This window comes from Balaenoptera physalus, assembly GCF_965194825.1.
Source record: "Balaenoptera physalus genome assembly, chromosome: 2".
Lineage (NCBI taxonomy): Eukaryota > Metazoa > Chordata > Mammalia > Artiodactyla > Balaenopteridae > Balaenoptera > Balaenoptera physalus.
The window spans coordinates 160,739,313-160,761,291 of NC_138883.1; the positions used below are offsets into that span (position 1 = coordinate 160,739,313).

At 45.3% G+C, this 21,979-nt stretch overlaps 1 protein-coding gene across 2 annotated transcripts in view; it reads right to left on the reverse strand.

Moving 5' to 3' along the window:
* LOC309655005 (coiled-coil domain-containing protein 3) overlaps positions 1–21,979 on the reverse strand; it is a 104,143-nt gene that overhangs the window by 48,581 nt on the left and 33,583 nt on the right. Inside the window, exon 3 of one of the 2 annotated variants that reach the window (XM_082449884.1) lies at positions 16,552–16,611. The exons of the other annotated variant lie outside the window; for it this stretch is intronic. Within the exon in view, the coding sequence (XP_082306010.1) occupies positions 16,552–16,611 (60 nt within the window). The remainder of the gene's footprint in view (positions 1–16,551; positions 16,612–21,979) is intronic. 2 annotated transcript variants of the gene reach the window in all.

Below are 21,979 nucleotides of genomic sequence, written 5' to 3' on the forward strand. Positions count from 1 at the left end.
TCAAGTCTCTTTCTCCTACTGCCATAGTACTGCGTGAAATCTGTCTTTACCACCTTTACCTTTACCTAGTGTCAGGCTTTGTCTTTCTTTACCAGAAGCATAAGGAAAGCCTGCTCAAGGGCTGCTAGAACTTTTTCTTTCTGATCAAAAACAAAATGAAACCAAACCAAACGAAACAAAAACAAACCAAAAAAAACCCCCAACCATCCAAGACTATGAAGGAATTTGGAGAGAAATTTCCATTTGGGATAAAGCAGCTGTGTGAGGAGGTGATTCCTAAGGCTATAACCTTGCACCACAAGGGGACAAATTCAAAGGCCAGGCTGAGAGCCGCAGGTGCCAAGACCCTGACAGCCTGAGCCTCCGATGACACTAGATACCAACCTTGGACCTGCACGGCCCTGGGCTTCTTGTTATAGGAGACTGATAAACATCCTAGCATTTAGGCTGCTTTGGGTACAACCCTGAAGTCAAACACATCCTAACTGATTCAATCCACAGGGTGAAGAGCTGCCCAGAGGGTGCGGCAGAAACACAGCAGTGCCCAAAGAGCAACGGTGATCATGACAATTGCAGGTAACACAAATGCAACCCAAAACTCCAGTAGGGAAAAAGGAGTCTTTGGTCTATGAAACGGACAAGTCCAAGACTCACTTTAGGTTCTGGCAGAGCTGGACTCAGGTATGCTGACAATGCTATCAGAAGGCTTTCCTGTCTCCTCTGCTCTGCTTTCCCCGGCATCAACCTCATCCTCAGGCGCTTCGTCCCATGTCGTGGTGAAGACGCCAACAGCAACAGGTGTACATTCTTCCGAATGGTAACCCCAAAGGGAACGGGGAGCCTTTGTCCTTATAGTTCCAGCAAAGGTCTCATTGGCCTGGCTTAGGTGTCTGCCCATTTCTTAAACACTGACCATGGCCAGGGGATATGAGATCTACTGGGCCAGGCCTAGATCACAGGGATGCAATCAGTTCAATGAGAAAGGGTGGCCACAGGAAAGTCAGGATGCCACTGCCAAAAGCGAGAGGCAGGCCGAAGCAGCAGATATCCAAAAATGACAGGAATGAAAATTAAACCTTAGACTCTGACCTGCCCGGCTAGCTTAGTCGGTAGAGCATAAGACTCTTATATCTTAGACTCTGAGAACTATCCTACAACTGCCCTAATTCACTGTAACCTGGGGAGGGCTACCACTGCCATCTCACCCACATTAGTAGTATTAGTAGTAGTATACAAGCTACAAAGAGTAGGACTATGCCTTATTATTCCTTAGCACAGTGCCTGGCTTGTAATAAGACACTCAAATACTAGTTACCCAAGTGTTCTATCATTTGCATATACAGGGGTCAGGGTGAGCCAAGGACCAGCCCATAGGAAACCATCTTTATGGACTTCGTTATCTCCTCCACTCAAAAAATAGGATGTCAGAGCTGAAAGACACCTTATAAATCATCTAGTCCAAACCCCTCGGATTACAGTCAAAACACCTGAGCCTCAGACAGGGTTGGTGGTGTGGCCTAGATCTCAAGGCTGGTCAGGGTCAAGGTCAGGGCTAGGGCCTCTTTCCAGCCTGGTGTTTACCACTGCACCATGTAGTACCCAAAACACTTACACAGGTGAGTCTTAAGGAAAATTAAAATGTTCCCTCCTTTCTTAAGGGTTTTCTCAGCATAACTGTACTGTCCTTGAGAGGGAAAAGCAATGAAAATAACAGACATAAGATTTCTGAATCTCTGTTGTGTTTTTATCCTCCAGTTCCACAGACCTTTGGGATTACTGTATTGTTTTTTAGTGTTTCATTTGCGTGTGTTTGGAAAGAGCTGGGGGAAAAGAGCCAGAATAAAGAAAGACTGGGGCAAGAAAGATCACTGGGAGCGAGAAAGATGTGTCTGGGTCCTGGTGCAGCAGAGGATGGAAATTCCCTAACCCTAGGTTCAAGGCTTATCTGCTTATTGGCCCAGAGAAGGCAGCTGCCAGGCATGGGAGATTTATAATGTGACATTCCAGCCCTGATCTCTGTGGAATAAACAGGCCAAAGCCCACAATACTCAGTGTACGTCTGGTGCTTTTGTACCGAGCTCAAGATCTTTTCCACCACAATGGCAAACTATGCAGAATGGAAACACAGGGCGGGCGGGGGGAGCTCGGCAGTGGGGAGAGGCGAGAATTGTGGGAGATGACGCCGAGGCCCCTGAAGGGGCCTGCACAACCCTCCCTAGGCCCAAGGGCTTGGAGAAGGCCACACCTTTCCAGAGTAACTGTGCTGCCCCAACCCCGCCCGCCACATCCCAAGCTTGGGATTTCTGCTCTGACACCCAGAAGCAGCCCTACTGTCCACACCAAGCAGGATGGAAAATGGAAAGTTTTCTATGGGGTATAAAGCTCTGTGCAGAAACACAAGGGAGATTTTGGTGGTCTTCAGACTTGGTCTGCTTAGAATGTGACATCTCAGTGGAGGAAAAGTAGGCAGGAGGGGGAACAGAAGTGCCTAACAGCAGGGAAGCGCCCACAAATACCACCACCACCCCCTTGGCAATATGGATGCCCCCTAAGGTGCTGGCAGAGAGCGCCACCATCCTGAAACAGCTCTGCGGTAAGCACGGGCTTGGGATCCCCTACACCCAGGCCCTGGCCCAGACTCTGCCTTCACCAGCTCGCTGGTTTCAACAAGTGGCTTCAGCCCACCCTGTCTCAGTGTCCACGTCTATGACAGGAGGGTCCTAAGAGTATACACATCGCAGGGCTGTTGTGAAAACCTAGTGTCGCCAGAGCCTGCCGAGTGACTGTCACCCACTTTATCCACCGTTCCCAAAAATGAGTCAGGAAATGGCAGGTGGATCGACTCCTTGCTGAAGACCAGTATTTCGTTCAAAGCAAAGAAGAACCATAAAGCCAAAGAGCATGAAACGTGCAGAGAGGGAAGACGCTTCCATCAGTCTTAAATTATCCGAGCTACAGTCTATGTAGCTAATCTATTCATAGAAATGGTCCTTGTGAGCATCAGGAAAGGTGTTGGCATACATAATTGGGGTGTTTTTTCTGTTGCTTCTTCCTCAAGGCTCTGGGACTACCGTATACCTGTAGCCTAGCTCCCCGCTCTGTGTTTGCTCTAAAGCCTGGAGCAACTCAGGACAAAGGAGGGCTTTGCATTAGGAAGTTAATGGAAGCACCTAGGCTCAGAGTGCTGGGGATGCACAAAGGATCTGCCACTCCCAAGAAATCAGCTGAAATCAGTACAGTTTCCATTTCAACCTTGGTGATCCAGGTTTGCACTAAAGACCTCCTTAGGAGGCTTCCAAATAGTTACTTGCAGTCTCAACTTCAAAGAAAATACTCCAGCCGTGTAGAGGAAGACCCTCTGACCCCTCTTTGAGGGCATGAGCGTGAGGAAACAGCTTCTGAGAAAGAAATGACTATTTGGATTTGTGGATGCTAAGTGTCAGACCAGATAGATTGGCAAACATCAGACTTTAGGAGGTTGATGATAAATAATGGAACGCAGCTTTCTGAAATTCAAAGTCAAATTTGATAAAAGGCCAAAAAGAAAGAAAACAGAAACTGCTGTTTTCACACCAGAGTAAGAGCTCCAAAATTTCTCCCTGCCTTCTTTGGCTTCCCTGAAGTGGAAGGATTTGATATGACAAGTTCTACTGTCAGATGGACACCTACCCTTTAAAGAGATTTGCTTTGGATCTAAGAAAAATACCGAACAATCAGCACACCCCCCAAATCTCTGCCAGCTGTAAGAATGAAACGATGCATTAACGTGAATGAGCTTTCCCATTTAGAACTGGTTCTTCCTTTCTTCTTCTAAAGACCTGTAGTTTTGCAGTTGTCACCTGTTACATTTAAAATGCCATATCAAGTGGCCAGTACAAAAGCCTAAGTCCCAAAGGACATGAAACACCATCAGATACAACAGGGAGCTTAGCTTCTTAAGTCACATAGCGTGAAAATGAACTCCAAAATCATTTGGGATACACAGAATAAATTTTTTCTTGAGTAATGTATCAAACATGGACTAGGAAGATTATTTTTAGTTCTAGTTAAAAGCTTCAAGAAGCCAAGTTTTTTCTTTTCCTTTTTCTTGGCTAGAATTGCCATAGCTTTTATATGTTTCTTATAAGTGTATGTTGTATGCTTTTCATAAATTTACACACAGATACACAACACACTATTTTCCAACTCCATTCTCCCATCAAGAGTAATGGAATCTAAGCTTTTTATTTGGTTAAGAGACCTCTGGCTGTGTTAAGAATACTTCTGCAGTTAAATACCACTTTCAACTAGTGAAAGAAAATAGCTGTGGGAAAGAGGAGACTTCTGAGACTGGAATTCATTAACACATTGGACAATAGTATTTTTCCTTTATTTAGAAAGCTGCTCTAACTCCTCCCAAGATAAAGACGATGACCAAATATAGGCCAAGTGCTCACTCTGTCTCCTCTTTGGCTCTGAGCACCAACTAGATTTCCTTTCTTGTTTACCTTTGGCTTTCTCTCTTCTTTTACCTCTAACAAAACAATACCATTCATAATGCTACTTTTTATTGGTATGGCACTCAGACTCATCAAATACACATATTCAGCACAATAAGCAAACACACACATAGTGGTGCCCACGTCCGAAGCACTGTTCGAAGAGTTTTGTATGTGTTCACTCATTAAACCACGTTACGTCAACATTCCTCACAATGATCCTACAGGCTTCATGGTGTTGGCTGCCCGAATCCTTCCTCCCTTCCCGTTAAATCCCAACTTTGTTAAAGTTCCACCTTTTTCACATGGCCATTACTTCAGGAGGGGCTGTCCTAGGGGGTGGGCCCTTACTGGTCTAAGTTAAGTGGCCCACTGGGTACAGGTATGTGACACACTTCTGGCCGAAGACACATGAGAGAAAGTCTGCCGGGTTGTGGGGAGGGGGAAGTTCATGAGAATAATTTTTTTGTTCTTAATAAAAGCTACACAGGAAGAGAGAATGTCTCCCTCTTTTGGATCTTGTTGGGCCTGGAGTTGATGCCTTGAACTGCTGCAGCCTTCTTGCAACCATGAGGGAAGCTAGCCTGAGGACAAAGTCACCACAGAGAGAATGCCAAGCCAAGAGAGTCACCCAGAGGGGTCCGAGAGCCCCGATTGTACTGTTTCTACAGCTGCCATAGCTTTTGATTTCTTGCCTCCTGTGATAAGACATTTCCTCATTGTTTTATTCTTTTATAAACTATTTAATCTAGTATTAATTTTTTTATTATTATTATTTTAAAATTTATTTATTTTTGGCTGCATTGGGTCTTCGTTGCTGCATGCGGGCTTTCTCTAGTTGTGGCGAGCAGGGGCTACTCTTCGTTGTGGTGTGTGGGCTTTTCATTGCAGTGGCTTCTCTTGTTGAGGAGCATGGGCTCTAGGCACGTGGGCTTCAGTAGTTGTGGCACGCGGGCTCAGTAGTTGTGGTTCGCGGGCTCTAGAGCGCAGGCTCAGTAGTTGTGGCACATGGGCTTAGTTGTTCCGTGGCATGTGGGATCTTCCCGGACCAGGGATCAAACCCATGTCCCCTGCATTGGCAGGCGGATTCTTAAGCACTGTGCCACCAGGGAAGTCCCTTCCTCATTGTTTTAAATTAGGTGAGTCCAGAGTTCTCTCTTACTTGTAGCCAAAGGCATCCTTAATTGTAAATTAAGAGATGAAGAAAGAAATAAAGAGTAAGAGGGCAAGTGACTTACCTAAAACCACAGTGCTAGTAAATGTCCTAAGAACACGCAGGCACTAAGGGACTACGGTTTATACACAAAACCTAAGAAAAAGGGCTAAAAGAAAGACTTCCAAATACCAATGTTTTATAAATTATATGTACATATACTTTCATAATGACACACACACACAGTCTCTCTCTCTCGCACACACAAGCACATCACAACTAATCTTGAAATTATGGTTAGCAAGTTCATTAAGTAGAGCTCAATATATATCTCTGACTCCTTTCTCCAAAGATTATTAGATTTTGATGTTGTGTGAGAGAGAAAGAGATTATAGGTGCAAGTCACTGAAAGTGTCATAGGCACACGAGAAGGCAAATATATTCTCTTTTTATTAAACTCCTATGGTTTTGACTCTAAACTGTTTATCTTTGTAAAATCAAGCGATCAGCCACCATAGTCTAAGAATATAAACCAGGCAGCGATCTGTTGTTCATTGTTAATGCTTCTTTTCGCCCGTGATCCTGAGTCACTGACTCCTGGATGCTAGCTGTGTGGGGATTTCGGCTAGAAGGAGGCATCATGCAAAAGAGAGCCCAACGCTGGCTCTCCCCAAGGAGAAAGCTTCATTACTACAGATGCTGTAGAATGACACATGGAAAAGGCAGACTCCACACAAGCGGGACTCGGCATGGAGTTCACTCTGGATGATAAACCATCGAGTTCCATGAAGCAAATTAAGAGTTCACTCTTAGTGACTGCCCATCAATAAGAGTCTCCAGCACAGAAAGCGAACCCTCCACCCAGGCACCAGACTTCCAGGTCCTTTGTAAGCCTTTCCCCAGAGGCTCCTAAGGCGATGTCTCAATAAATCTGTCATGGTCTGTGAACAAGAAGCATCTGGGAGTGAGGTAAAAAAGCGCTAATGAATTCAAAGCCCACAGCATTAGTTCTGGGCCGAGTTACTTCTAAATGGCAATATCTGTCGGGAGGAGTCTCCTTCCCTGCTGTCTAGTCTCTCTGTAGAGGGTCCTTCAGTGGAGGTGCGCTCCTGGTCTACCCAGGGCTCCTCACTCACGCCCCCCCGGGGGGCGGGGAGTGAATTCTGATTGGTTTATTTGAGAACGGAAACTGCGCCTGCCTCTCTTGGTCCCACCCTCTCCCCTTACCCTTTCGGGAACTAGTTGACCACAGGGAGCTCCCTGTCCAGTCTTCTTATCAAAGCTGAAAACATTAGAGCATCACAGCCCACAGACACAGGCTGTGGTTTTCCAGAGCCATCTGTGCCTGACTGGGTGGGCGAGCCCATCGAATCCTCACCTGGGGAAACAGCCCTCTCACCTGCAGGTAGGATCACATTTTCCTACACCACCTTGATCCGTTAAAGGAAAAGCAATCTTCAACTCAATCTAGAACATGGGTGACGAGGCTGGCGGCTCTTTGTGGAGCACGCTCCGACCCCAACATTTTCCAAAAGCAGAGAGGCTTCACCACCCTTGACTGTGTATAGTGCCTCATGGCATTAGAAGCACTCTCCCATATCCTCTCTCTTTGGGCCTTTTCAACAAACCTGGGAGGAAGACAGCGTTTATCATCCCAAGTGGGCTCCAGTGTGGAAACTGGGACTCGGAAATTTTAAGTGATCTGTCCAGAGCCCACAGCTCTGCGCAATGTCCCAGATCGCTAGCTCCAGGCTTCTGTTCTTTGCGGAATACCTTTCCCTCCCAGCTCCCTCCAAGGTTCTAAGTATCCATGAGCTGCGTGACTGAGCCGTGATGGGGCAGGACGTAGGCCAGGCCTCTCTCCACCTCCCCCGACATGGCAGTCCTGCCTTTTAAAGGCTGCTTCAGTACAACACCGTTTATTGATTTTGGTTCTGTTTCATAGAGAGCTTAATTTACAGAAAGCCCAACTTTAAATTATTCCTCGCTTCAGAGGCTTCGACCAGGCACAGAAGATAATTAGATGAATTCTTCTGTTATTTCAGTGACCTATTTTTCATTCTGACAAACAGCGTGTCCCTCCCCAAATTAGAGACTCTTAAAAAGTTCTTTAAAAGCCACTCCACAAACTAATAAACTAAGCAAATAGAAAGCACTTTGCAAAGGCAGGCGTGTCATCAAACCGTCTACTTCTCAGGGTCTACACCCTAAAGCGGGAGCCTGTCTACTTATAGATGCAGTGTCAAGGCAGGTAATCACTCTAACACATGCATCTGCAAAGTTGTAGTATTCTGAAGGGAAGAAAAGTCCTTGACTGTCATGATGTGGAATCAGACTCCGAGCCGTCAACTGCCCTCGGAAGCCTCCCTCCCTGCCTCTCTGTCCCGGGGGGCTCGTAGACTACATTTACGCAGTGCAGCAAAACTCTGCCTCACTGAAGCCGGCAGGAGAGGAGCCTCGGTGGTCAGCCGAACCAAGGCCTGAGCGGAAAACACAAGTGGCTGCTACCCTTCCTCCCATGACCGAGGACGTTTTCTTGCCTTAACTGGCCCTGCACAGCGAACACAAGTGACTCTCTGAGGACCTCAGGTCTCCCACTCAGAGCACAGCTTCCCAACGGCGACCATGGTAGGCGGCAATGTGGACGAGCAGGAGTGTGCACGCTGCAGTCCTAAAGGACCTCTTTCTTGCCAAATCCAGCATCTTTCCGCCCCCTGAACTTCAGTTCTTGGCACCGCTGCCCTCCTGGTTGTCTCTGCGAGAGGGTCCCGCCAACTGCAGTCTCCTGCTCTCCCACCCACATTCCCCATGGCTGGTTGTCTGTCCGCCGGGCTGAGTCTTGTCCCTCTGTCCTCCCTCAACTGCAGCCAAGCCCCAAGCCTTGGTTCTCAGCCTCAGTTCTCTCCTGTCTCCTCCGAGGTGGCCTCATTCTGCCTCGTGGCTGCAACCATCACCTCCCAGGCCAGGCACATCAACTTCTCTCTGCCTCTCATCCCACTGCCTGCAGGACAGTAACCCTCACTGTCAAACCATGACCTCGTGCCGTCCACAACCCAGACCACCCCCTACCCAAGCAAGGCCTCCAATGCAACCTCTCCCCCCAACGTTGCTTGTGGTTTTGCTTTTGTTGTTCTATTTTTGTCATGATACTTGCAGTCAAGCAGGCTTCACCTCCAAGAATGCACAGCATCCTTGGACCTCACTGGCACCTCACCCCCAATTTCTAAAGCCGGCCAGAGGCAAGCATCCCCTTATCTCAGCCACAGGTCCAGGCCATACAGTTGGTTTCTGCCATGTTTCCAGTCTGGCATCCTGGGTTTCCTGCTGGACCAGACCGCCTACCCTAAGCCACATCCTATTCTAAGCTGGAGTCCTGATATGTTCCTAGTTCCTGCCAAGTCCCCATCCACCAGGGCTGGGGGACAAGCGTGTTCCATAGCCACCTGGAGACTCTAGATCACATTCCAGATGCCTCTAAAAATGAGGAATTCCAGTATGGAGGTTCCTTAAAAAACCAAAAATAGAACTACCATATGATCCAGCAATCCCACTCCTGGGCATATATCTGGAGAAAACCATAATCCAAAAGGATACATGCACCCCAATGTTCGCTGCAGCACTATTCACAATAGCCAAGACATGGAAGCAACCTAAGAGTCCATCAATGGAGGAATGGATAAAGAAGATGTGGTACATATATACAATGGAATATTACTCAGTCATTAAAAAGAATGAAATAATGCCACTTGCAGCAACATGGATGGACCTAGGGATTACCATACTAAGTGAAGTAAGGTCAGACAGAGAAAGACAAATATAATATAATATCACTCATATGTGGAATCTAATTTTTTAAAAAATTAAATGAACTTACTTACAAAACAGAAACAGATTTACAGATATTGAAAACAAACTTATGGTTACCAAAGGGGAAACGTGGAGGGGAGAGATAAATCAGGAACTTCGGATGAACAAACACACACTACTATATATAAGACAGGTAACCAACAAGGACCTACTATACAGCACAGGCAACTCTACTCAATATTCTATAATAACCCATATGGGAAAAGAATCTAAAAATGAATGAATATATGTATATGTATAACTGAATCACTTTGCTCTACACCTGAAACTAACACAACATTGTAAATTAACTATACTTCAATAAAACTAAAAATTTTTAATTTTTTAAAAAATAAAAATGAGGAATTCCAGAAGACAGCTTGGTTTGGGGTAAACAGCACAGCAGAGAGAAGTAGGGTGGTGTAGTAGAAAAAATCCCAACTTTGGGTGCGGACAGGCCTGGGTTTGAATCCCACCAACTCACCAGCTGTGACTAGACAGCCTTCTCCTCTAAGCCTGGTCCCTTCACTGTGAGGTGGGGACACCACTACCTGGTTTTTGGAATTGTCATGAGGAATAAAGAAGTTCAGAAGAACAATGACAGAAGCTACCATTTATGGAGTCTTCAGGGGAAGGAGACCAGATGAGACCAACCCTTAGGGCTGCAAGAAACAGAACATTTGCACTCCATCTTGCGAGAGCACCAGAATCACAACTAACTGCTGAACAATCATTGAAAGGAAGACACTGGATCTCACCAAAAAAGATAACCCACATCCAAAGACAAAGTGGAAGCCACAATGAGACAGTAGGAGGGGCGCAATCACAATAAAATCAAATCCCATAACTGCTGGGTGGGTGACTGACAAACTGGAGAACACTTATACCACAGAAGTCCACCCACTGGAGTGAAGGTTCTGAGCCCCATGTCAGGCTTCCCAACGTGGGGGTCCGGCAACTGGAGGAGGAATTCCTACAGAATCAGACTTTGAAGGCTAGCAGGATTTGACTGCAGGACTTCGACAGGGCTGGGGGAAACAGAGACTCCACTCTTGGAGGGCACACACAAGGCAGTGTACACATCAGGACCCCAGCGGAAGGAGCAGTGACCCCATAGTAGACTGAACCAGACCTACCTGCTAGTGTTGGAGGGTCTCCTGCAGAGGCGGGGGGTGGCTGTGGCTCACCATGGGGACAAGGACACTGGCAGCAGAAGTTGTGGGAAGTACTCCTTGGCGTGAGCCCTCCCAGAGTCCGCCATTAGCCCCACCAAAGAGCCCAGGTAGGCTCCAGTGTTGGGTCGCCTCAGGCCAAACAACCAACAGGGAGGGAACCCAGCCCCACTGATCAGTAGACAAGCGGATTAAAGTTTTACTGAGCTCTGCCCACCAGGGCAACAGCCAGCTCTACCCACCACCAGTCCCTCCCATCAGGAAACTTGCACAAGCCTCTCAGATAGCCTCATCCACCAGAGGGCAGACAGCAGAAGCAAGAAGAACTACAATCCTGCAGGCTGTGGAACAAAACAAAAGACACAGGCTCACTGAATGGATATGAAAACAAGACCCAAATATATGCTGTCTACAAGAGACCCATTTCAGACCTAGGGACACAAACAGACTGAAAGTTAGGGGATGGAAAAAGAGATTCCACGCAAATGGAAATCAAAAGAAAGCTGGAGTAGCAATACTCATATCAGATAAAATAGACTTTAAAATAAAGAGTGTTACAAGAGACAAGGAAGGACACTACATAATGATCAAGGAATCAAGCCAAGAAGAAGATATAACAATTATAAATATATATGCATCCAACACAGGAGCACCTCAATACATAAGGCAACTGCTAACAGCTATAAAAGAGGAAATTGACAGTAACACAATAATAGTGGGGGACTTTAACACCTCACTTACACCAATGAACAGATCGTCCAGGCAGAAAATTAATAAGGAAACACAAGAGACCAGAGAGATTTAATTGATATTTATAGAACATTCCATCCAAAAAGAGCAGATTACACTTTCTTCTCAAGTACGCATGGAACATTCTCCAGGATAGATCACATCTTGGATCAAAAATCAAGCCTCAGTGAATTTAAGAAAATTGAAATCATATCAAGCATCTTTTCTGACCACAACGCTATGAGATTAGAAATGATTTACAGGGAAAAAAATGTAAAAAACACAAACACATGGAGCCTAAACAATACATTACTAAATAACCAAGAGATCGCTGAAGAAATCAAAGAGAAAATCAAAAAATACCTAGACAAAAATTACAACGAAAACACGACGATCCAAAACCTATGGGATGCAGCAAAAGCAGTTCTAAGAGGGAAGTTTATAGCAATACAAGCCTACCTCAAGAAACAAGAAAAATCTCAAATAAACAATCTAACCTTACACCTAAAGGAACTAGAGAAAGAAGAACAAACAAAACCCAAAGTTAGCAGAAGGAAAGAAATCATAAAGATCAGTGCAGAAATAAATGAAACAGAAACAAAGAAAACAATAGCAAAAATCAATAAAACTAAAAGCTGGTTCTTTAAGAAGATAAACAAAATTGATAAACCATTAGCCAGACTCATCAAGAAAAAGAGGGAGAGGACTCAAGTCAATAAAATTCGAAATGAAAAAGAAGTTACAACAGACACCGCAGAAATACAAAGCATCCTAAGAGACTACTGTAAACAACTCTATGCCAATAAAATGGACAAACTGGAAGAAATGGACAAATTCTTAGAAAGGTATAACCTTCCAAAACTGAACCAGGAAGAAATAGAAAATATGAACAGACCAATCACAAGTAATGAAATTGAAGCTGTGATAAAAAAATCTTCCAACAAACAAAAGTCCAGGACCAGATGGCTTCACAGGTGAATTCTATCAAACATTTAGAGAAGAGCTAACACCCATCCTTCTCAAACTCTTCCAAAAAATGGCAAAGGAAGGAACACTCCCAAACTCATTCTATGAGGCCACCATCACCCTGATACCAAAACCAGACAAAGATACTACAAAAAAAGAAAATTACAGACGAATATCACTGATGAATACAGATGCAAAAATCCTCAACAAAATACTAGCAAACAGAATCCAACAACATATTAAAAGGATCATACACCATGATCAAGTGGGATTTATCCCAGGGATGCAAGGATTCTTCAATATACGCAAATCAATCAATGTGATACACCATATTAACAAATTGAAGAATAAAAACCATATGATCATCTCAATAGATGCAGAAAAAGCTTTTGACAAAATTCAACACCCATTCCTGATAAAAACTCTCCAGAAAGTGGGCATAGAGGGAACCTACCTCAACATGATAAAGGCCATATATGACAAACCCACAGCAAACATCATTCTCAATGGTGAAAAACTGAAAGCATTTCCTCTAAGATCAGGAAGAAGACAAGGATGTCCACTCTCACCACTATTATTCAACATAGTTTTGGAAGTCCTAGCCACGGCAATCAGAGAAGAAAAAGAAATAAAAGGAATACAAATTGGAAAAGAAGAAGTAAAGTTGTCACTGTTTGCAGATGACATGATACTATACATAGAGAATCCTAAAGATGTCACCAGAAAACTACTAGAGCTAATCAATGAATTTGGTTAAGTTGCAGGATACAAAATTAATGCACAGAAATCTCTTGCATTCCTATACACTAATGATGAAAAATCTGAAAGAGAAATTAAGGAAACCCTCCCATTTACCATTGCAACAAAAAGAATAAAATACCTAGGAAAAAACCTACCTAGGGAGACAAAAGATCTGTACACAGAAAATTATAAGACACTGATGAAAGAAATTAAAGGTGATACAAATAGATGGAAAGATATACCATGTTCTTGGATTGGAAGAATCAATATTGTGAAAATGACTATACAACCCAAAGCAATCTACAGATTCAATGCAATCCCTATCAAATTACCAATTGCATTTTTTATGGAACTAGAACAAATCATCTTAAAATTTGTATGGAGACACAAAAGACCCCGAATAGCCAAAGCAGTCTTGAGGGGAAAAAACGGAGCTGGAGGAATCAGACTCCCTGACTTCAGGCTATACTACAAAGCTACAGTAATCAAGACAATATGGTACTGACCCAAAAACAGAAATATAGATCAATGGAACAGGATAGAAAGCCCAGAGATAAACCCACGCACCTATGGTCAACTAATCTATGACAAAGGAGGCAAAGATATACAATGGAGAAAAGACAGTCTCTTCAGTAAGTGGTGCTGGGACAACTGGACAGCTACATGTAAAAGAATGAAATGAGAACACTCCCTAACACCATACACAAAAATAAACTCAAAATGGATTAGAGACCTAAATGTAAGACCGGACACTATAAAACTCTTAGAGGAAAACATAGGAAGAACAGTCTTTGACATAAATCACAGCAAGATCTTTTTTGATCCACCTCCTAGAGTAATGGAAATAAAAACAAAAATAAACAAATGGGACCTAATGAAACTTCAAAGCTTTTGCACAGCAAAGGAAACCATAAACAAGACGAAAAGACAACCCTCAGAATGGGAGAAAATATTTGCAAATGAATCAACGGACAAAGGATTAATCTCCAAGATATATAAACAGCTCATGCAGCTCAATATTAAAGAAACAAACAACCCAATCCAAAAATGGGCAGAAGATCTAAATAGACATTTCTCCAAAGAAGACATACAGATGGCCAAGAAGCACATGAAAAGATGCTCAACATCACTAATTATTAGAGAAATGCAAATCAAAACTACAATGAGGTATCACCTCACACCAGTTACAATGGGCATCATCAGAAAATCTACAAACAACAAATGCTGGAGAGGGTGTGGAGAAAAGGGAACCCTCTTGCACTGTTAGTGGGAATGCACATTGATACAGCCAGTATGGAGAACAGTATGGAGGTTCCTTAAAAAACTAAAAATAGAATCACCATATGACCCAGCAATCCCACTACTGGGCATATACCCAGAGAAAACCATAATTCAAAAAGACACATGCACCCCAATATTCTTTGCAGCACTATTTACAATAGCCAGGTCGTGGAAGCAACCTAAATGCCCATTGACAGACAAATGAATAAAGAAGATGTGGTACATATATACAATGGAATATTACTCAGCCATAGTAAGGAATGAAATTTGGTCATTTATAGAGACATGGATGCATCTAGCGACTGTCATACAGAGTGAAGTAAGTCAGAAAGTGAAAGACAAATATCTCATATTAACGCATATATGTGGAACCTAGAAAAATGGTACAGATGAAGTGGTTTGCAGGGCAGAAATTGAGACACAGATGTAGAGAACAAACGTATGGACACCAAGGGGGAAAGCAGCGGGGGAGGGGGAGTGGTGGTGGTGTGATGAACTGGAAGATTGGGATTGACATATATACACTAATATGTATAAAATGGATAACTGATAAGAACCTGCTATATAAAAAATAAAATAAAATAAAATAAAAAAGTAAGAAACAACATCCTAGCACAGTGCAAGTCCCTCCGCCAGCTATGAGTCCTGATACAGGGCCACTACAGCTGCCCACCCTACGGGGTAAGTCTCCAGCATAAAGAGAAGAAGGAGGAGGCCCTGGAGAGAATCCAACCAAGGCGGGAGGCCTGAGCGATGGAAGAAGGCAGGGAGGCAACCTGGCCTCACCCCTGAGTCCTTGGGGGATGCCGCCGGTTCTCGCCTGTCTGGACCAGCACTGTCCACCTCTGGGAAAGGTTGGGGGCGACAACCATGCTCTTCCAATATGGAAGTCTCCTCCAAGAGGTCAGAGGCCGAGGCTATCTGCTAGGTTCCCAGCGCCACCAGAAGGCCATTGCTGTCTCCGAGTCAGTGAGAAGGGGTAAGTTCCCCTCTCGCTCATGCACGTTACCCAATTTCCACTGCACTTAGGGCTTCCAGGTAAACCCAACCCCAGTCCCACACCCCCAAGGCCTCTTGCATATAACCCCAGCTTTTCTCCCAGGAGCACGATGTAGTTTTTAAAAAAAGTCACTACACCAGACATTTGGGGATCTGAATTATTTTCCTACCTGCTAACAACCTCTGTGCCTTTGAGTTGGTCACTTACCCCCACATTCTCATCTGTAATGACATCTGTGGTTGTGAAAATGAAATGAGAAATAAAAGCATCCCCAAACTAGGCAGCACTACAGAAAGATCCAAGATGATCTTTGGAAAGGTCAAAGACATAGACAGTAGCCCCTTTAATGGCAGGAGATTTAAGGGGCAAGGGACAGAGCATCCCAAATCTGAGATACCTAAGCCTCCATAATGAAACACGTTGGATAGGAAATACCTGCTGGGTACAGCGAGAAAAGCCTCATCCCATGCAGAAACCATGGCCAGGTTTTCAAACTTCCTGTCTGGACTTTCCATTTATGAGACAGGCTGCTTTCGGAACCCGGGCAAGCCAGCCAGTGTGTTCCATACATCATCAACAGAGCACAGGAACAGGGCAGTTCGGTGCAGGCCAGCGGTCTCCACTGCCATCAAAATGATGATCCTGCTGGCAGGGACTGGCCACATGCCTCTCCTCCTGTTTTCCTCTCAAAGTGTGTTTTTATAGCTGTTATCTTTATCAGCAGAGGGGATGGAAATGACTGATGGTAGATTGATATATTGAAGTGATAGCAATTATATAGAATTTGGAAATCCTGCATGTGGCTATTTTATCCACCTAAACCCGGCCTCAGAATACCCTGCAGAAGGGGAGGGAGGGGTGGGATGGAAAGGGAATTACGGCCCAGCCAGAACACGAGGTACTGGGAAGCAGAGGGCACGGGGCTGAAGGCTGAGTGAGCTCTGACTATGAGTCACAGTGGAGCTGGGAGCCGAGCTCAGTCAGGAGACCCAAGGTGGGCTGGACCCCCAGGCCAACAGGACACCCCCATCTTTCTAGGAGAGAGAAGAGGTGGGTGAGTGGATCAAGAAGAGGCCCGGTTTTTCCCAGTGATATGATCTGCATCCTTAATCCCAAAAAAGGAATCAGGAGGGTGTTTTATGAGAGTTCTCCCTGCAGCCCAGAGAAGCCCCATGGTCTGCTCACTTCCTCTCTGTCCGGAGGCCCATTCTTCAAGGTCAGATGAGGACACTCTCTCACCAGCTCCTGCAATGGTAGGAACCAACCTTATGCAGAGCAAGACCTGATTTCTGCCAGGCGCAAGGGAAGAAAACTGGGCTGACTCAACCCATCCGAATGGAAGTGGGTGGGAGGAGGCGGGCAGGATGAACCCAGCTTCTCAAGACAGTCCCGACAATCCCCTGCCCTTCCTGGAAACTTCTTGGAACCCAAATCAAAGGCAGGAGACGGAAAGAGAGGATGGAGATGTAGGAGGAGAAGATGGAATACAGAATAATCACAGTAAGAACAACAGAGCCAACATTTATCGGGGCTTTACTCTAAGTGTATTAAGTATATTAACATGAGTTAATACATTTAACTCCTAACAACCCTATGAAGTAGAGTCTATTATTATCCTATTTTTTTTCATGAGGAAACTGATCCCACAGCTGATACTGTTCACTTTCATGCCAGGTGTTTGAAAAATGTCCCCAAGGCCTTTAAGACACGAGTTAACTGTCACTCCGAGTAGCCAAGCAGAAAAGGGCAGCATGGCTGGGAAATGCCGTTCCATGTGGCGAAACAGGAGTGTGGCGTCCCGTTGTCGAGAGCTTTTGTGAGAGTGCAGGGAAAAGAAACAGACGCAGCTCTCGGAGCCCTTGACGCTGACCCACCAGCAGAGGCACCCGCCTTTGTGAGCAGCCAGGTCCTTGCTGCCGGCTCCACGGGGGGCTTCCATCCCCCCTGGGTCACTGCCTAACTGCGGGGGGGCGGGGTTCTGTGAAGCTTCGTCCTTTCAACGTCTTGAATTCTTCAATGGGTCTTATTTCAGTCGCATCCAGGGATGAAGGTGGATGGCCAGATCTGGATTCCCTCAGGAGAGGCCCAATAATGTGTTCTCCCAGTTTAACAGTTACCATTTTTTGAACACATACTGTGTGTCAGAGACGTGTAGTAGCTAGGCTTTTATACACATTATCTCCTGAAATCCTAACCTCTTCAAGGTAAGTAATGCCTACCCTGTATATTGTGCCATGACAAATGAAGAATCTGAGACCACCCTCCTGCCACCACCTCCACGATGAAGGGATTCCCAAAGGTCAAATGTCTGGTGAGGCCAGGAGTCAAGTCCATGCCTGACTGACTGACCTCAGGTCATCATGTGGGCTTCTCTGGCCTTCATTATTAGGTTTAAATTGTTTTAACACCATGGACTTCGACCCTGCCATCCACACCCTCTTCCCAAGCCCCTGACCCAGCAGGAAGCAGAGGCATGTCTCCCTTGGAAATGTCCTCCACCTGACACACACACACACACACACACACACACACACACACACACACACACACACACACACACACACACACACACACACACACTCTCTCTCTCTCTCTCTCTCTCTCTCTCTCTCTCTCTCTCTCTCACTCTCTCTCTCTCTCTCTCCCTCCCCCTCTCTCTCTCTCTCCCGGCCTCCCACGCCCTCCAATGGGAACAAACCAAGGCTCCTTTTGGGCCTAGCCCCCAGCCCAAGTTCTGAACAGACAGGAACCTTCCCATGTTCTACTCAATTCCAACCCCACCTACTGCACACAGGTCAGCCTTGTAACCTGAGTTTCAGCAGCCTTTCACGAGAAAGGCTGCAAGTAAAAAAATCCACTGAGCCAATTCACCCCTAGTTGTTTCTCCAACTAGAAGAAAGATGGGCAAATCAATACTCAACAACCTCTCCCATGGTCTACAGCACTCAAGTCTCTCTTTGTGCACAAGGCCAGGCCTGCAGCCAAGGGCTCTCAACAAGCAGCTGCCCACCTGCTGAGTATTGGGGGACAAGTCCTGCTAACATTCCTTCTGTTGCCAGCACCCTCAGTCACACAAGGGGTGCCCCTGGCAGGTGACAAGAAATGGACACACTGTGCATTTAACCAGCAACTCTTACAGACAGCCTCAAAGCATTTCACTCTTATCATCCTTTAACCTTGTTACCAAGGGTGGTAGAGTTATCCCAACCCCAGTTTGCAGGTGCTAACCTTCATTTCCCCAGGTTTCAATGAATTGAGTCAGGCTAGAAATTCAGGACACTGCACAGTCATGGGACCCTGGGCCCCAAGACACACCCTTCCACGTTGCATCCTACTGACTTAAAGACAGGAGGTGAGAATCCCTGCAGGGGTAAGATGGCTGCTATTTGCATCTAAGCCCCCAGGTCTCCCCAGATGGGGTCCAGACATTGGAGCAAGGCCACCTCAACCAGCCACAAGCCCGGGCTTGGTGAGAAGCATGTCTCTGGAGAGCAAGGTCTCTGCCCAGTTTCCCTCAGATGGATGAGTAGAAAGATGAGCTGGAGCAGCAGCGTAAGTGAGGGACAGGTGGTCAGCAGCAGCGCACGGACCAGCGTAAATGAAAGGAAGTGGTGTTTCTGGAGCTGGTGCTTGAGCATTCATTCTCCCATTTGCTGAGCAATTTCTGTGTGTTAAGCTACAAGGATGACGAAGACATGGTCCCTACCCTCAGAGGAGCAGGTATAATGGAGAAGCGTAGGATGAGGAGTGGCAGGGATGGGGAGCAGGAGTAGCCAAGAATTCTAAGTGAATTCCACCACATAAGGTTGAATTTTCAAGACAAGAATCCACAACCACAAAGAAATGTATGTTATAGAATTTATTTTCCTACATCTGATCCTAACCTGCTTCTAACTTATGGTCTTATGATGTAAGTAGATAAAAACAGATGCATGCACCTCTACACATGCCCTGTCCCCTATGCAAAATAATGTAATTCTCACTGAAAATCCAGTAAGACTAGGGGGAGGGAGGGATGAATTGGCAGAGCACGAGGGAATCTCAGGGCAGTGAAACTACCCTATATGACACTCTAATGGTGCATACATACCATTATGCATCTGTACAAACACATAGTATGTACAACACCAAGAGTGAACCCGAAGGTAAACCATGGACTCTGGGTGATTATGATGTGTCAATGTAGGTTCGTCAATTGCAACAAATGTACCATCTGGAGAAGGATGTTGATAATGGGGAAGGCCATGTATGTGTTGACGCAGCGGGTGTATGGGAAATCTTTCTATCGTCCCCTCAATTTTGCTGTGAACCTGAGACTACTCTAAAAAATAAAGTATTTAAAAAAAAAATTCGATAAGACCACCACCGGATCATAATATAGACGGGTATTTAGTCCAGTACAGCTGCTAAAACAAAGTACTATAGACCGGGTGACTTGCACATAACAGAAATTTACTTCTCACAGTTCTAGAGGCTAAGAAGTCCATCAAGACATTGGCAGATTCGGTGTCAGGTGAGTGCAGCCTCCTGGTCCATAAGCAGGCATCTTCTCGCTATGCCCTCACATGGAGGGACAGGGAGCTCACTGAGGTCTCTTCTATAAGGGCACTAATCCCATTCATAAGGCTCCACCCTCATGACCTAATCACCTCCCAATCCCACCGCATTGGGGGTTAGGGTTTCAACATGTGAATGGGGGGAAGGGCACATAAACATTCAGTCTATGGCAACAAGAGCCCTGGGCAGCCAGCCAGCCTACCCACCCTGAGCCCTCTCTCTGCTCAGAGCCTTCTCCGTGGCAGCAACCAAAATGAGACATTATGCAGTATGCCAGGCATTTGAGCCTCCATGGCCACCCTCTAGGGTCCCAGATTTAAAGAGACGTCCACTTGGAAGCCCAGATTTCTCAGTCTGCAAGCTCTGCCTTCACACACCATCCTGAGACAGAAGTTCAGTGGGCCAAAATGCAAACCATTTGGGGATTTGCCAAATTACAGAGCTCCATTCAGCAGCTAGCCACTTCTTAGTCTGTGCCAGAGTCTCTGCATACACAGCTCATTTAAATCTTAAAACAGCCCTGTGCAAAGAGATCATTATCCCAGTTTTACAGATAAAGCAGCAGAGACTCGGAGAGGTTGAACGTCTTACCCACAGTCACAGAATGAGTTAGGAGCAGTACCAGGATTCAGCGCCCAGGTCTCCCCAGGCCAACAGTCAAAATGGTATCCACCACTTTTTAGTGTCCAGAGGAGAGTAAGCAGTGCCTTTGACATATTTCCTTGGTGTCCCTAAATGCCTGTAGATACCAGCGTTGGTGAAGCTTTTCAAGGGAAAAGAGCAAACCTGCCACCCCTGCAGAGTTAGTAAGCTGACTGCAATGTTGACAATGACAGCATCTCAAGCTAATTTCCTTGGATAGGTCTCTCCAGAAAGCATTCAGTTCCAGCCATGAGAGCAACATGTTTGCAACACGAACTGACTAAAGGGAGAAGAAATGCCCTCCACTTGAGGGTTTCAATTAATTAGTGTTTCTCAAAACAAAATCTAAACCCTCATAGGGCCTTTCCAATAAGGCCTTGTAAGCGGTTTTCTAACCCTAGGAAAGACTTACTGCTGACTCCTTCAGGCTTATTAATATTTCATCATTAACAGATACATATTAAGTTCCTATTGTTCGTGAAAAGAATTGGATTTAAAAGAGAGGATTCCTTTTCATTAGTAGCTTATGACCTTATTACAGACAGATAAAAACTTACAAAAGACACGTCTGGGGACTTCCCTGGTGACGCAATGGTTAAGAATCTGCCTGCCAATGCAGGGGACATGGGTTCGAGCCCTGGTCCGGGAAGATCCCACATGCCGCGGAGCAACTAAGCCCGTGCGCCACAACTACTGAGCTTGCGCTCTAGAGCCCACGAGCCACAAATACGGAGCCCTCGTGCCACAACAACTGAAGCCCGCACGCCTAGAGCCTGTGCTCCACAACAAAGAGTAGCCCCTGCTCCCTGCAACTAGAGAAAGCCCGCACGCAGCAACAAAGACCCAATGCAGCCAAAAAATAAATTAAATAAATTAATTAATAATAATTAAAAAAAAAGACACGTCTGGAATAAAGCAGGTTTAATCTTCCTTAGGAACAACTGGACAGAGGAATGACCTCAGGCCTGGGCTTGTTCATGGTTGGTGTCTGGATGGTATCAACTGTGTGGTTTGAGTGACCCAATGTATCGTCTAGAAAAGAAAAGCTATTTTCCCACTCTTGCTTGAGTGCCCTATTCCACTCATTTTTTTTTTCAACTGAAGTATAGTTGATTTATAACATTATATTAGTTGCAGGTTTACAACACAGTGATTCAATATTTTTATAGAGTATACTACATTTAAAGTTATTATAAAATATTGGCTATATTCCCTGTGCTGAACATTACATCCTTGTGTCTTTTTATTTTATACATCTTTATTGGAGTATAATTGCTTCACAATACTCTGTTAGTTTCTGCTGTATAACAAAGTGAATCAGCCATATGCACACATACATCCCCATATCCCCTCCCTCTTGTGTCTCCCTCCAACCCTCCCTAGCCCACCCCTCTAGGTGGTCACAAAGCACCGA